Source organism: Melopsittacus undulatus, chromosome 1 (assembly GCF_012275295.1).
Source record: "Melopsittacus undulatus isolate bMelUnd1 chromosome 1, bMelUnd1.mat.Z, whole genome shotgun sequence".
NCBI lineage: Eukaryota > Metazoa > Chordata > Aves > Psittaciformes > Psittaculidae > Melopsittacus > Melopsittacus undulatus.
This window is the reverse complement of record NC_047527.1, coordinates 68,564,474-68,581,412: the sequence shown is the minus strand read 5'-3', so window position 1 is coordinate 68,581,412 and position 16,939 is coordinate 68,564,474. Positions and strand designations below refer to the sequence as shown.

The 16,939-nt window shown below is 39.7% G+C and overlaps 1 protein-coding gene across 2 annotated transcripts in view; it reads left to right on the top strand.

The window, feature by feature from the left end:
• FHOD3 (formin homology 2 domain containing 3) overlaps positions 1 to 16,939 on the top strand; it is a 373,673-nt gene that overhangs the window by 29,720 nt on the left and 327,014 nt on the right. For both annotated transcript variants that reach the window (XM_034066335.1, XM_034066332.1), the window contains exon 2: positions 5,702 to 5,808. In XM_034066335.1, coding sequence (XP_033922226.1) covers positions 5,702 to 5,808 — 107 coding nt within the window. The remainder of the gene's footprint in view (positions 1 to 5,701; positions 5,809 to 16,939) is intronic.

Genomic DNA, 16,939 nt, shown 5'->3' with positions numbered 1-16,939 from the left:
CCTTTAGAAATAACAAGTGAGCAAAATAATCTTTTTAGTAGCAATAGCTGAAATTACTGGAAATCTGGTGAGAGCTGGTTGTGCTTCCAGCTAGTGGCTGCAAAGTTGAGTGGTTCTGGTGGTTTATACCAGTAAACAAGTGTATCCTCCTGTCTTGTAATGTAGGGCCCTGTGTTCTATGGATGTGATCCTTGATCGCTAACCGAACTGAATATTTTGAATGGTGCCTACCTGTAGTTAAATAGAAGAGAAAATGGTGAGGATAGCAGGCTTTATCTTTGCGTACACTTGCTGCTGACTTGGTAGCACCTTCTGGATATTGATGAGAGAGTTGTTCAAAATAAGTTCTTCTGGGTGGTCTCTCAGGGCTGGGGTTGGGAGTGAGGAAAGAACATTTTTCCGTGTTTGCTGAAAAATACAGCTATGTGGTATTTGAACAAATAGGGAAGAGGATAACCTTTCCTAATGGTTTGTGGTTCTGCTGTCCTTTTTGAAAAGGCAGAAGGGTGCCTCTGCCATTTTTTTTCCTTAATTTCTGCTGATTTACTGCTGCCTTGGGATAGAGAAGTTAAGCGAAGCCAAAGGGAAGTTCACTCTGGATGCATGTTAATCTAGCAAAGCTTTCTCAAGGAAGAGAAGACAGACTTTCAAGAGCTTGTGTAGGCATCATTAGGTGTATGTTGCCTTTATGTTGAATTGCTACCCACTGGGCTGCTGAAGTGAGAAGGCTAGTGTTTATGTGGGGTGCTTACAAGTATATGCAAGGAGGAGCAAGCAGGTAATTGTACTCAGTCTGTGGGTGGACATGTGGATTGCATGTGTTTGGAATCGTAATATTTTGTTCTTTACTCCTCACACCCGCTGCCCTCTGGTTTTAGACATTTCTCATGTATTGTAGGATGCTAAATGCAGTAGATGAAAACAATAACTGAATTCAGGTTGTGTTTTTTTCCTTTTTCTTTATATTCATTTAACTAGTTTCTGAAAGTGGCAGTGGTCATTTATTGGCATTGGATAACTGGCTGATAGTCACCTTTTCTTGCTGCTGTTCTTTTTTCCCCCCCTGCTGTTCCTTGCTCCTTTTGATGATATGGTTTAACTTTGAAACTGAGAAATTATGAGCTTTCCTGTTGCACAGCAACAAGGGCTTCTTTATGAAGAGAAATGGGTGTGACCCCTTTCTGTGGGTCAGTGCTTGCAATGAGAAAAAAGTCATTACTCGTATACTGTTATCGAACTATTTGAGTCCTCTTAAGCTTGATGGCCTTGTAGTACAAATTATTTTGACCCTCAAGGTTCAGGGACTAGCCACTGCTGGCTGGATTTGGTTACATGCAAAAGAAGATGACAAGCTGAGCTCCTGCCCTATGGTCTTGAGTACCTGGCAGCCTGTAAGGAACACTTGCATGAGTTGGTTGCTTATCTTTTCCCAGCCTGTGTGTTCATGTGACAGACAGCCGTGTTGATGCTGAGGGCTCTGCGGGTGCTGGTGCGGTGGGGATGACCCCCGAGGTGGGGCAAAGATCGAGCTCTGCACCTCTGACCTTGCTCTGCCCGTTTCTGGTTATAATTGAAACCAGGACACCCTTCTCCTCTTGTGTGGTATGGTTGCACTCTGTAACAGGTTAAATAGCAAAGGATGAGGCAGTAGGAAGCTCTGCTTTTGAATGTTCTGATATTTTAACTGTGCTCAACAGTTAAATTTAAGTTAAATTGTGCTCAGCTTCTCCGTGAAATTTATAACAGTGTAACTATAAATTTATAACAGTATAAATATTACTTGGCCATTTTTGTACTTCCTGTTCATTTTTCTTACGTTTCTCTTATATTCTCTTACATTTCCATTTTTCTGTGGGAAAACTTGATTTCATGGTTATTTAAAGAGTTTCTGTGATGATGACTCACAAGGACATTAATAATTTTTTTTTCTGTTGAACTTATAGTTTCACTTCAAAAAATCCCTTTTCTTAAGTATTTACGTAGAGATGAATGCAACACCTAAGATAAATGTGTATTGTACACAAAATAAAAATTGTGAATGTAACCTTGAATCAGGGGAGATCCAGATTGGCACGAGAAATTTTTTCATAGTGAGAACAACTAGCTATTGGAATAATTTCCCCAGGGAAGTGGTGGGTTCCCCATTGTTGGACACTTAAGATCTGCCTGGGCAGGGTGTTGTGCTATCTAGTCTATGTCCTGTTAGGTGCCTTCCAGTCTGGTATTCTGTGATTCTATAACACCCCCTTTCCCTGGTGGGGACATATTCGGTATGATTTAGTCAGTAGTGATATGATCACATACATTGAAAGCATAGGGTGGTTCTGCTGTGAACACCTCCTGCACAATGTTGTGTGACTTGTCTTGTTTCCTGAAGATGTTTGGGAAGCGCATGAAGCAAGAATCTGCAGGAGAGAAGTACATGTGATTATAGACAGTAGATAATGCTGTCCTGAAGTTCTGCCATATACCTGCACTTGTTTGGCTCTGGCTTCTCAGGCAGAGCTGCTCCTCCTCTTCTGAGATCCTACCTCAACAACTGGAATACTGGAGAATTAAATGGAATTGTGAAGAATGAAGTGAAATAAATACAATTAATTTCTAAAAAATTGAATAGCATTCTTGTTCATGATTATGGAAAACAGCTCAGTTAACTCTTCTTTGAGAGACTGTCTTTACGATTCTGCCATTTGATTGTCCTAAAAGAAGATGGTGTTAGTAAGGATTATGATCACCGGGAAGAGTGTCATGAATGAACTACATGAGGCCATTTTTGAGGGTCTCCAGAGATGGGAGAAGTGATGCGTGGTAGATAAAACATGGCATTAATGTTGCCCAGAGGGGAGAGACCAGCATCTTGAATTGTTACTAATAAGCTCTAATGAGTGAACGTCAGCCACCCTTTGTGTTCAACAAGGCTGTCAATTTACTAATTAAAAATAATTCACAGGGTGGCTTCTCGTATTCTGCCTGTAAAATGTGTGCAAATGAAGGTTGGCGGCAAAGTAGCAAAGTGATCCTATATGAGGAGGATTTGAGTTCCATTGCCTTAAGACTTGTGCTCCTTTAAAAAGTGTTGTTTTGGTCCATTCTATCTCTGTGTGTACACATGTATGAGAACCAAAATAATTCTGGCAAGACTCAGTGTTAAGTAATGGAAATAAAAGATACTGTGTTTCTCCCATTAACCTAAATTCCTATTAATGTATACAGCGTAAAATGTGCAGTGCTTTGAAGCCTGAATGAACACTATGCTTAGCTGAAACTATGGAGATGAGATGAACATAGGTAGAATCTGCTATTCTTTATTTTGTATATGAAGCTCTTCCTGTTCTTGTGCTTTTTATATACTAAAGTCATAAGATATTAGTAAAGCACAGTGCCTTTTCCCTAATTATTCAGTATAATTGGAAATTGTGGGCAAATCTCCTAATCTCCATAGTGACAGCAGAACATTTATTTAATTAGAGTTTGCCTTTTGGCATTACTTTGAATAAATTAGCATTTCATTAGATACCCCGGGCTACTGGGAAAACGTTTCCCAGAGTAGTATTTAGTCTTTCTTGTCTAAAGAATGTATTTTGAATTAGCATAGGTTAATAATATCCTTTGTAACTAGAAAGATAGAGTAGTAATACTGTTGTTATTCTTAGTGACAGAGGGCTGTGCTTGGAGGTTCTTTGCTTTCTTTGATTCCCAGGAGTCAGAGTAAAAACTTATGTCGCCTTATTTGATGATTTACTCTTTCCCCACTGGGGGAAGAAAGAATACAACACAATTGAAATATAACTTTACTTTCACCCTCTACCCTTTCTCCAGAGGATAAACTTCTTTCAGGTTGCAAGCAGTGCAAAACACAGTGGTGTGGAGTAATCCAAAAGTCATGCTCTATCACTTGCTAATTACAAGTGGGCTCTACTGTAGTATTTCCAATGTACCTAATCCAGAATAATCAAAGGCTATTTGTGTTCTTTTCTTGCATACATAAATCAGTGACAGGAAACTGGGTGATTAAGTTTTGGTATTGACTGCCGGATAAGAAGTCTGGCTGCTTATCATGCTTTCCTGAACAGGTACTGGAAACCCATAAATTTGAGGTGAAGTTAAAAGAGGTAATTCATCAATGATGGATTCTCTATTGATTTTCTTTCCTGGTATTAAAAAGAGCAGAAAGAAAAATCCATGGAGATGATAAAGGTTTGTAATTTCCTTTCCTTGAGTCATTGGCTGTTCCAGGCCCTTGCTTCAGAGAGTTAGTTGCTGACTACCAGCTGTGCCAGAACATCAGTATGAAGTATAGTGTTAAACATCCTATTTCCAAAGTCGCCTTTGCAGCAGGATTGTACCATTTATACCACAGTTGCCTTTTGGTAGATGGAGATATACAAAGGACCTGTCAGTTTGTTTTGCCAAATCCAGAAGAATGAAACCTCTTCTGTTTGGCAGGTCAGTCTGAGACTGCTTGGCTACCGTACTGGATTTTGAATGTAGTAGCCCAATACATCTGGGGCTTACAATATTTGTGAACTTGGAACCAGTTACAAAAGGATGTCTAATGCTGTGCTGACACACAAAGGTTGAGAGCAGCCTATATAGTGGGCTCAGTGATGGCAGTTTGTTTGCTTCTGGGATAGGCTCAATAAGCAGATGATCACTTAGCTCAGCAGTGGCAAGTAGGACTTTCACCTGCCCTTTGGTGAATGTGTTCTTGTTTCCCTGCTTTTTTCCCTCATACTGTGTGTTGACACAGGGTTATCTGATGGCGAGAGAGGAGCTCATGTCACTTTCTAGCTCTTTCCTCAGGCTTCATCAGTTACCCTTCTTGATCCAGTAATTATTCTGAATTCCTGTGCGATGAGTTTTAGAGTGGATCTTCCTAGGCCTTCTCCTGTGACTAGCTGCCCATTAAAAATGTCTTTTCTATCTTTGATTGTACCTGGCTTTTTTTTTTTTTTTTTTAAGAACAGCTGGAACAATTAATGGCACACTCAAAGATAAGGGAAGACAGGATGGAAATAAAGAGGGCTTATTGACTGCTCTCCCTCGCTTCAGTGTCACTGCAGGCAGGTTCTGGCTTTCAGGTCTGGTCTTTGGTTACTCAGTACCTTTGTAGGAAGTTGGCAAGGTTCTCCAGTCCTTCTCCCAGTGCCTCAGAAGGTCTTCTCTGCAACCTCCGAGGGTGGTTAGTGCATTGCTTCAAAATAAGAAAATCTGGGTTTTGGTTGACTGCATTCCTCATCACTGCAGCACCCTATCTCTTGGCTGGCACACCTTGTACTGTTCCTTGGCTGTATCCTTCCTTGTTAATGATGTTTAGTAACACATGAAACAGCAGCTTCTTCCTTCCACCTCCATCCAGAGGTCTAGAAACTCTACCTAAATATACTGTAAGAACAGAGAACAGTAATTTGTAGCCTAAATACCATGTTTAAGTGAACTTAGCTTTGCTCGCAGGATTCTAAAGGCACTGTGATGAGCCCCTCCAATCTTCACCTATATTTTGAAATAAATAAATTTCTCTGTATCTGTTGTTTATGTTGATATTGTTGTGACCAAACAAGGTCTAGTGAATAGGGACTCCCAATGTATGGTTTGGTTTTGCGACCTCTTGTCTGGGGACCTGGAAAATGGGAAGGCTATGTTAGAGGTATATTAGACAGAATGACTGCTGTAATCTAACAGTCTGAATCTTGTTCTACAGCTTGATGACTGCACCCTGCAACTGTCTCACAATGGGACCTATCTGGATCTAGAATCCACCCTAGCAGAACAAAGAGATGAACTGGAAGGCTTCCAGGAGGATGCTGGGTAAGTAAATGTTTACTAAATTTAGATAAATAAGGGCTGAGGTTTCAGTGTGTGGTTAACTTGGTATGTTCAAGTCATCACAGAAACAGAAAAGATAAAATTCTTTCCTCTGTATGCACATACGTCTCCCCCTTTTTGTGATTAAAAGTTTTAGGACTTCTTTCTACATTCACTCTTATGGTTTCTCTAAAAGAAGACAGCATACTGTAAGAAGTCTGTCCAGATGAATGTCTTGACTAGTCTAGCACTTCTATAGTTCTTTGGAACTTGATAAATGAGGGTGGTTGATTCTGAGAACTCTGAGATCTTTCTGATATAATTGTTGGTGTAGAAGATGATATTGGAGTATTGCACCTGAAGTTATAAGTTCAGTTTCTTTGTGCCTTGGGATTTAAGTCTTCCTCTTACATTCCTGAAGAAAAGACCTGTATCAATTTCTTTTTTACTCCTGGAATTGATTTAGGCAGCCAGGGTGTATCTCTGAGAAGTGAAAGTGAAAACAGCAGTTAGCACTAATGTGTATCTGTGTGAATGCATGCGTAAAATTTGCTTTTTAGAATAGTTTTTCTTTTGTTGTTTTTTTTTTTTTTCTTGAGTGTGTGTTGGATCTGTTAGGTGATTGTCTTGCTTAAGAAATAAAATGGACAGTCTAGAGCAACTTTTCCTGCCTGGTTGTTATATTGGACTGGATAGCTGTAGTTCATTTTATGGGTGTGTTTTAGCATGGACTTCATGCATGTGAGTAATGCAGTTGTGCCAGGAGGAAATTAACTGTATTGTGAATTGGTCAGGGTTTGTTAGCACTTAAGAGATGCAGCCCTTTTGCTTATACTGATTTCTTTACTTTTTGTGATAGCTGTCTTGCTTTTGTTTGATAAATACTTCTTACAAATTTAAGCTGTGCCTCTGAAGATTATTTTATGTAGAGGAGAATTTAAAGAAAATGTTAGGGATACTTATGTGTGCATTTGTGTACGTCCTCATATGTACCAGTTTTGGGCATGTTTTGTAGGTATTAGCAGATAAAGAAGCAGTTATGTTAGAAATAAAATTATTTAGAAGAGAGTTCTTCAGTAGACATAGCAGCCAATACAGCTGAAGTGATCCTTCCTATACCATAGAAGCATGAGTAAAGAAGTTGATCTAGTCTTCAGTTTTATGTAGAGGTGATACAAATTGTTGCAAAGAACAGCAAATTCTTATTTCCAGCTAACTTTATAACTGGTTGAAAGCAGTAAGATGAAGGAAAAACTTTCTTCTGATAGTTTTTTGCAGTAGTAGCATGCACCAATATCTCCTTGCTAATTCTAGTAGTTTTAACTTCATCGCTTTTGACCCCTCACATTGGCATTGCTGAGCAATTTGGCCAGAGAGAGATCAGTTGTTGCTTTTCCTGACAAACTCTGCATTTGAAAATAGCAAGCTGCCTTCTACCTTGTTTTATTTTCTGCCTCCTTTGGGCACATCAAATCAATTACATGAATTGTTCCTGAAATATGATTCTAGTTTTCCCTGTGCTGGCTATCCTAGGGGAAAAAAATAAAAGAATCAAACAAAGCATGTAGAACTAACAGTGCTGCTTGGAATTGTGTCTCTTCTGTGTTGTTTTGAGCTGAAAAATCAGGTTATGTTTCTGTATACTTAGCATGTGTGTGCAGGCATCCTCTTAGTTGTGACATTTGTTGCAAGAGAACAGTGAGATGATAAAGAGCAACCAGAACTTTGGAAATCTGGGTGGTAACTTTACCATACGACTAGGTAACGTCATCACTTCTGGGTAAATGCAACTCACGATGTTATCCATTAAAAAAGAATATCCTATACATAGGATAGCAAATGCAGCCAGTAATGTCTCCATCCCAGGTTTCTAACAAACTGCATTTTTGGACCCTACAGCTCTGACCCTTTCCCCAGTAGAGACCAAGGTGCTGAGCTGGAGGACTACTGTGCTCTTAAGATGTAGTTGCTGGCTGCAAACCCTGGGGCTTAGGAGCAGCTCGCTGTCTGGGAGGAACTGGCCACAGAAACCACTTAGTCTTTAGCTTTTTTTCTCTCTGGGTCATTTCAAGGTCCTGCTCTTAATCTTCAAAGGTTTTAATTTTCTAAGATTAGGCTATCTCAAGACCTGCCTTTTCACTACGCTGAGGCTGCTGTGCTCATCAGGGTCACTGAAGTTTGCTGAACTCTGAATGAAGGATTTAGTAGCTGGATATTCATGAGACTTCTGATCCTGAGTTGTGGAAACTCCTTTTAAGAATGACCAGAATGTCCTGCAGTCTGGCTGTTTTCGGCATCTTTTTGCCAAATGTTCCTATTTGCCCAGGCAAAATGATGGATGAAGATAGGTTGGTTGTTTTTTAATCACACTGCTGAAAGACCTGTAAATAAACCATGCATGAAACATAATTTTATAACTTTTTATTTATGTCAGAGGCTGCAGGTATCTGTTTTCTCTTCGACGGGTTGGATGAGCATAGTGAAAACTAGAAGGATTTTTCTCTAAGGGGAAAGAGGAGGATGATGGAAGACTGGAGGTTTATGATGGTTATCTGTAAATAACAGGTATATGAAACACAGGCACTCATATACAATTTACATGAATCTTCTTCTGTTACTGAATATGGTGAAGAGAGGCTTTTGATAGTTGCTATTTATTCCAGCAGTATCTAAACTTCCATTTAGGGAAGGGGAAAACCCAACGTACATGCCTGCTCAACTTCTAGGGCTAGCTGAGCAAAGCATAGACATGGAGGGGACTGTTCTCCGGTGTCTACAAGTCTTGCTGCTGCTGTTTGCATGTTTGGGAATAGCTGTGGGATTCAGGAGAATAGGATCATCTTTATATGGGTTTTTTGGGGGGGGATGATGACAGTCAAGATGAACAGTTGGCCAAGCAATGAGGCTGGCCCTGCAGAAGGTGTCACAACCAGGAAATGGGTCATACGAGCATGTAGGAAAACTGCCATTCTTTTCAAATCTAGCATGTAGTCATCGCTCATTTCCTTTTTTTTTTGTTTGTTGATTATTATTTTTTTCCTTGCTCCCAACACATCCAGGTTACACTGGATGCTTAATTGTGTAAGGAGATAATGTGGAGGTAGTTTAGGTGGGCTGGCTGCTTTGTTAAGGTGCCTGTGACAGGTAATGCTCTTTTCCTTTTTTCACTTGTTGTTTTATGCAACAGCAAAAATTATCAAGAGACTTAAGTATTTAAGTTACCATAGAATTGCCCAAATTGTTTTTATGGGCATGTCTTAAAAAGGCCCACAAGGTGATGCAGTCCTAAACCTCAGAACACAAAAGTTTCCTCGGATGGCATGTTGCCAGCAATGGAGATTTCTTTGCGGAATATGTTTTCAAGACTTCTGTTCAGCAGAAAGATTGTTTTAAAGTACTTCTGACAAACCACTTCATCTCTGATGTCTTTGCATTCCTTCTAGACACCCTGTCCCAAGCCGTTTTGGCTGTGTGAGTCCAGCTTAAGTTGGATGCCAGACCTTTTCCCTCTTGGTGCTGCTGTTCATTCTGAGCTCAGACAGAATGGACAGCAATGGAGTCTGGCGGGGATCTTTAATATTCTCCTTTGTTTGAGAGCTTGAGTCATGATTTTATAGCTTGTGGTTGTCAATACCAAAACAGCTGCATCTCTCCCCCACTTTGCCCCAGAATTTACTCACAGCTCTCTGTTGTCAAGGGAAAAATCTACATCTGTACCAGCGTATCTGTGGAAACATTTGAAGATTTGCTATTTTTGAATTATAGTGATTACCACAGGCAAATGAATGCAGTAAGAGTGCTTTTCCCATCCCCTCCCCATAAACAGATCACCTGTAGGGCTTCAGGTAGGGTGGCCAGAAAGCACTGGAGGACTGCTCTGAACTCAACTCCTGTTGTGAGTAAACCCATTGATTTGAGGATCCAAACCTTGAACAACAGCAGCACCACTCACACCCACCATCTGTCAGTGCAGTTTGAAAACCAGTGTAGTATTGCAGAGTAATTGCCTGGAGCATGTGGGCAGCTGAGTGAGTTTGTGCTTTGTAATTAGTAAAAGCTGTGAACTTGCTACAGTTCCTATTCCACAGCAACGAGTCATGATTGCGCTTCTTCCCCATGGTTAATGCAAGGGAGTTTTGTGTAATCAAGCTCATACTCTGTTTATCCCATGGCAGTTCATCTGTCTGTGTGTGGGGTGTGTGTGTTTGTATTACTACTGACTAAACTAATAAACTGCTTCTGATAAAAGTAAGTGTCTCTAATTTAACCTTCAGTTGTGAACTAACAGCTTAAACCACTGCAAATCTCTGACTAGTCTGGCATCTCTGGTATTGAAGCAGTGGAAACTAGTGACTTTGCCAGGGTTAAGATCACAGCAATACAGCAAAACAGTGATTTATTTCATGTTTACTGCTCAATAACTGTGCTTGGTAGCAAAAGCATTGGTGGCCCAGCACTAAATACAAAGCCCACTTCCTAAATGGAATTAATATGGAGAAATAACTGGCCTGAGGACAGTTGAGAACTTCATATGCAGGTTATGAAGGAAGGACCCCTTGTGAAATATGCTAATGGAAAAGTCCCAGAAAGCAGAAAGAGACCCAAAGGAAGTATGTTGATCATTGCAAAGTGGAATTTGCTTTTATGTACTTACATATGTGCATGCATGTTCTACTGCAAAGTTTTAAAATAGCTCTTGCTGAATCTGGTTAAACTGATCACACCATGAGAAAGAGCATAATTGGCCAGTTAAGCCAATCACTTTGAAATATGTTCTATGTCGTTTTGGGTAATCTCTTCAGGTTATCTTTCTTTTTTTTTTTTTAATATCATCAATGAAGTTGGAAAATCATAACCCCATTTTTTTCACAGGATTGGTTTTTTCTTGTTTCTTTGTTTGGTTTTTTTTTTTTTGCTTATTCCAGTTATGAAAAAAATAGAGTTCTCTTTTGGTACTGTAAGTCACAGTTAGGCTAGTTATCAGGGGCCTTTGTGAGAATGAAAATGATTATGCAGGTGCAGTTTCCTTCTGCTCTGTAACTATGGAACTTCTAATGAAGTTAGTCTGGTACTTTGCTCTCCTGGAGCTGAAACTGTGGGTCCCATGATGTTGTTGGGAGCACCAGAGAGACACTTTTCCTGAAGAGGAAGAAGCATCAAATGATCCATCTGAAATCCTGGTATTTCAAAGCATCTGTTTTTCCAAGTGCAAAGAGAGTTTTCAATGTGCAGGTGATAGCAAAACCACATGACCAGAAATTACCCACTGTAAAGGTTCCTGGAAGGAATGTACAGCCCAAGTCTGAGAGCTACTGACAGCAGTGGGAAATATATAACCTAAGAACTGGAAAGCATTGGTCAACTGATGTGTCATCTCTGAAGTATGTGATGTGAGGTTCACAAGAAGTGAGGAAATGAATCTTCTGGTTTTGTGTTTTACCCAGAAGCAGTATTTTTGTTAATAGAGCACTTCTAATGCAAATATCTTCACCATTTGCCAGCTCATTGCTCTTTTAATGCAAAAATATAAAATGGAGTCTTAACTGATCACGCTATTGGTGCTTCACAAAACAACAATATGAACTTCCTGCTGAAAACAATTTTATGTGGGTTGAGCTTTTGGGGTGGAAAGGGACATAGCTCTGCTAATGAATCATAGAATGGTTTTGGTTGGAAAGGACCGTAAGATCATCCAGTTCCAACCCCCTGCCATGGGCAGGGATGCCTCACACTAGGCCAGGTTGCTCAAGGCCCCATCCAACCTGGACTTGAGCACTGCCTGCTTTTGAAAAATGGTTACTCACTGATTGTGAACACTGAAGTCAGCTCAAATATTTTAGGAGCTGTTAAAGGTTATTGTTTTAGTGTGTAAAAATTGAACAATTAACAACATAGAAATAACCAGCATGATGAATCAGAAAATAGGGAAGGGGGTGCGGAAAAGGGATGCTCATTTTCCAGCTTCTGAGGTTTGCTTGCACACGAACTACTAAAAAGGATAAAAGGACCAAATGTTCCACCATTTAATGTGCTGCATTTCACAGTGTGTGAAAGTGATTCATTGTCTTTTGGCAAAAGTTATCGCCTTATGGTGAGATTCACAGAACACTCCACCCAGACCTTTACCAACATGTACTCAGAATACATTAGTAATAAGTAATAAGTAATTAGGCACTACTACTGTGGCTTATAATGCATGCTTGCTGAATCCCTTGAATGTTTCACTTGACAACTTTGATTTTCTCTTTTTTTCCCCCTTCTTCTCCCATCCTATTTTTTTTCTAGTTTAAAAGAGGAAGAAAGGATGAAAACCTTGCCTAGTAAATGTTGTGTTTGGGTAAAGCAAGTGGATGTAAAAACCCAGCACCTCAGTGACAGTCTGTATATAGTCCTTATTTGCACAGTTACATGGGCCAGGATGCTCTTCCTGTTGGCATTCACATGTAACTTTTTGTGTGACATATAGGTAGCTGGTAGGGAATCATAGAATAGTTTGGGTTGGAAGGGACCTTAAAGATCATCTAGTTCCAACTGCCTGCCATGGGCAGGGATATCTCCCACTGGACCAGGTTGCTCAAAGCCCCATCAACCTGTTAGTTGTTAAATTCATGCTGGTAAACACAGAGCATAATATAGAAATAATCCACAGGGGAAAAAACACATACAAGTCTCAGCATGCTTTGTTCCTTTGCATGCTGTTGCTTACACTAATAACCTGCAAGATTTTGCCTGCCCAGTTTTTGGTTAGGGAATATGCCATTGGGATTATTGCTACCTGGATTAGTCAAGCTTTAACTATTTTTATTTTTTAATGAAGAGTAAACAGGCATCTGAATAGTGTCTGTCTATTTATTTTTAGCCGCTACTGTCAAATGATTGTTACTTTAGTAAATGTGTTATGGTCCAGGAATGCTCAGAGTAAAATCACTATGTTAAATAATTAGGTGAATTACAGATGTATTTTAAGAACAGGATGCAGACACATTCTTACTTCACACAAAGTTTTTAGATGGAAAAACTGAGGTAAGAAAGGGTAGTTCGTGGATTTCATTTAAAGGTGAGTGTATGTGTTTGCCTCCAACTGCCTGTCATGTACCAGAATGGGTTTTCTAAGTGCTGTCATCCATTGAAGTGTATTGAAGATGAATCTTAGGATTTAAAAGACTTTTAAAATATTTATTTTATTTCCTGAGCTCTTTTGTTTCCATTCTTCAATGAGGATAACATGAGTTTGAACATGACAGTTGGATTGTTGGATAATGGTCTGTGAAGAGCTTCAAAAAGGTTATTTGTTTGGGTAAGATTTTCAGAGAGATTTTTAATGCCTTTCTCCATGCACATGTGTGCTCTCTCTCTTTCAAGACTTGGCTTTCATACAACATATTTTAAGTGTCAGATATATTTTTTTTCATCTCTTGAATCTGCAGTTGAATGGAGAAACATATATTGAAACTGCAGTCAAACTGTATCTTAACAGGTTTGAAATCAAAGCCTTGGATTTTTGCTGTCTGATTAAAAGCAGGTTAAGAAACACTTTCCTTATTGTGTGTGTGCTGGCTTGCAGATCTCTTTCAGGGAAAACCTGATAGACTCGAGTGCTTGAACTCTGGCAAAAATTCCATCTCTGTGCATTCAACAAGGAATAGTTTGTTTTTCGCTGCCGATGTGGAGCACCTTAAACTATGAAGCAACTGACTGTGAGGCAATATGCTATTGTAGAAGCATTTTCCATGAAGGGTGTGAGCAAGTGAAGATGGAAATCCATGGGTGCTGAAATGAAAATGTGAAAGCCAGTTGCAAAAATAATGCTCTTCAGAGTGTGTCTGTTGTCACACATTTGCTTCTGGTGGCATCCAGTGTCCAGGCTTCTCTTGTGGGAGTCAGTGACTCCTTGAACTTAGGGATTGCTGTTGGATGCTCATTGAGCTACTCCTTTTGGAAAAACACACGTGATTATTGGAGAAGTTTGATGGTCCAGCAAGAAATCTGAGTGCTGTGAGAGGCTGTAACAAAATGTGCAGCATGTGTTAAATGTGTGCTTTGAAAGCTTTCCATGAAGAACAGCATCTGTGTTAAGTTTTCATAACGGTTAGGCTGTTACATCAGGCAGACATAGATGCAGAATTGTTATAGGGTAAGCTGTCAAGAGCTTATTATTTATTGGAAGTATCTATCAAAATGTTGTCAATATTGTTCTTAGTTTCCAGTCATTGCAATTATGGAATACAGCTATGTGATTCTGACTATAGATGTTTTCAAACTGAAATTAAACCAGAAGTGATACACTACTCTGTGTGTCTATGTATATGTATATATATAATTATTTTTTTTTTAAGTTTGAAGTACCTATTGATAACTCTGGTATTTAAGTCATTGACAAATTAAAGCTGAATGTTGAATTTGGAAATAAGATTAGGGTTTTTGATAGATTACAAATAAGAATTATGGGTAGTCAGGGGCAAGGATGACCAGTGGTTCATAGAGTTGAATTTCTGCATAATGGCCACATCTCAGGGAGGCTTTAAAACATACCTTTGTGTGTGCTAAAGGTTTGGAATAAGGTCCTCTTCTATATATCTCACACTGGTACGTTGAAAGTCAAGTGTTGGATATAATATCTGGCTTTTGGGGATCCATCTGTGGATTTACAGGTTGCAGAACACTGGGCTTTTTCCTTCCCCATCTCTCTACAGGGACATCAGCTTTTTACTTATTCCATATGTTTTTCTGCTTTCCTGAATACATGCCAGGGCTAACTCTATCCTTAATGCTTGCTCTGTGGTACTAGGAATCAGAAATTAGTTTGCCTGCTCCTAATCAATAATCTGTGAAACTGGAAGAGATGAGCTTTATGTTACTGGCTTAACTGGTTTTCTAAGCTAAATCTTGGGAGAGGCAAAACGGAAACACCAGCCACTCTTTCTTCATACTTCTTACCTAGGCAAGGGGGGGGGGGGGGGGGGGGGGAAAGGGAGTACAAACAGGTTTACTTCTGACTGGAAGAGCCAAAACTCTTATCCTTTATGTTTGCTCAGTGTAAGTATTACTGCTGTTATTAAATGAAAAAAAAAGCATGTCAAAAACATCTCTGTAAGAAAATTGTTTTCAATTAGAAAAGTCAGATACTAGGAAGTGTAACTTTGCACTGAGGGAATTCAGTGGTCACTTCTCCAAAGTAGCAGGCTACTATGCCACTGTCCTGTTCTAGATAAACCTTCCATGTGCAAAGGTAGGAGAAACTGAGCTCACGCCCTCAGAGCAGCTGAGTCCTGGCTTTTAATGTGGCACATTGACACCTTGGTGGCTTGGCTTTACTTGAGCACAGCTGTGCAGGGAACCTGTGGCAAGAAGGAAATTGGAAATGGTTCCTTCTTTGTTCCAGATGGAAACCCTAAACCCTGAGTTCTTCCTCTTTTGTTTCCGTAAGAGAGATTTCTTCCTTTTGTCTCAACTACTACTAAAGGGGGAGAGGTTTAGAGATCTTTTATTGTCTTTCAAAGAATTACAGTATACTGTAGTAAGACAGTAAGGCCTCTTGTGTGAGGCTATGTATCAATAAGCGAAGCTACAGTTGGTATTTTCAATTTGGTACCCTGTGCAACAATTGCAGATGTAATATTCCAGAGGAGTCCTGGTGCTCCAGTGGGAAGGGGCAGCTGTTAAAAATCTGCAGGAGCGAGCATAGGAAAGGCTGTGTGCAACCAGAGTGGCAGGAGGAGTTTAGGTGGGCAAGGAGTCAGTCCTAAACCTGGAACTGCTCCAGGAAGCTTTAAAATCCAGGCTGCAGGCAGCTCTTATTGTTGGTATAGTATGTTGCTACTCTGCACTTAAAAAATATTAAGAGAAGGTTTGCGCTTTCCCTCCTTTGTCCTACTGATGTTCAAGCAGACCCATTAAAGAGCAATTTGATTTAAAGTTGGGTTTTTTTAGATTATTATTATTTTTTTAATTATTTAATCTCTGGAGAAAGGTTGCCATCCTGAAACTGGAACTACGGCCTCCGCAAGCAGGTACGTAGTTCCACATTAACTACTTTATTTAGTTTCTTAATGTGCTTTTCCTGTGTTTTTTAGAGAACAGTATTTTTTTGAAAATACCTGTCACTACTTCACTGACCTACCTTCCCCTGCAAATTTTTCAGGGAGACATTATAAAACATGTTCTTTTGTAGTATATAATGAGAAATGTTTTTGTTCCTCTAAACAACTGTGGGCAGGAAAACAATAAGGTGGAGAGGAACCTTTGTTGTTATCTGGAATTTAGTGGGTTGGGTCTAATCAAGTTACAGCCAGTGGAAAATTCTTCTGGGTGTCTTTGTAAAGGGTTTTGCCCTGAAATCTCTTAGCAGAGCTGCAAAGTATATAACTGAGAGAGATTGTGCTGGTTTGAAATTTGCCTGTAAGTTGTATATACAAGTGGATCTATGGTTTGCATGATACATGCTAAGTTGCACCTGTGTTCTGAAACCACTTTTGCTTCTTGTATGTTTTCCCACAATACATTCACAGTCACAGAATGGCTGAGGTTGGAAGACAACACAGGAGGTTATCTGGTCCACCCTCCCTGCTCAAGCAGGACCTCCTGGAACTGCTTGCCCAGCAATTGCATATTTAGTTTCAGGGAAAAGAGGGAGAATATGCTGGTGTACAATTAGAAAATACATGAGGGTTTTTCTTACCTTCACACTTTTACCAGGTGAGCAGGCTTGGGTGCAGGGGCAAGTCATTAGCCATGTCCTCATGTCAGTCTGCAGGTATAGCACAATAGACATCAAGAATAGTGCAGTTGTCCAGATTAGTATTAACTGCATTTCTTCAATTTGAAAAATAAATGAGAAAGGTAGCAGCTAATTAAGATGGAGTCATTCAATTTAAGACTGGGATGGAACTGAGAGCCATAATGAAGGACAACTCAGTTTTGCCTCTTTACATGAAAAATGCGTCTGTCTTTGTGAGTTAAAGACTGATCAAGGTGAACGAGCAGATATGTGAAAGAGTAAGCAATGTCTTACTTAATCTTGCATTGTCTTTTATGCTTAACTTATACCTAACTTTAAAATATTTCTGTGAAAATAAAAATGTGCAGTCATCATTTGGTACTTCTCTAACATGGATTTCTACAGAGTCATTGTGGT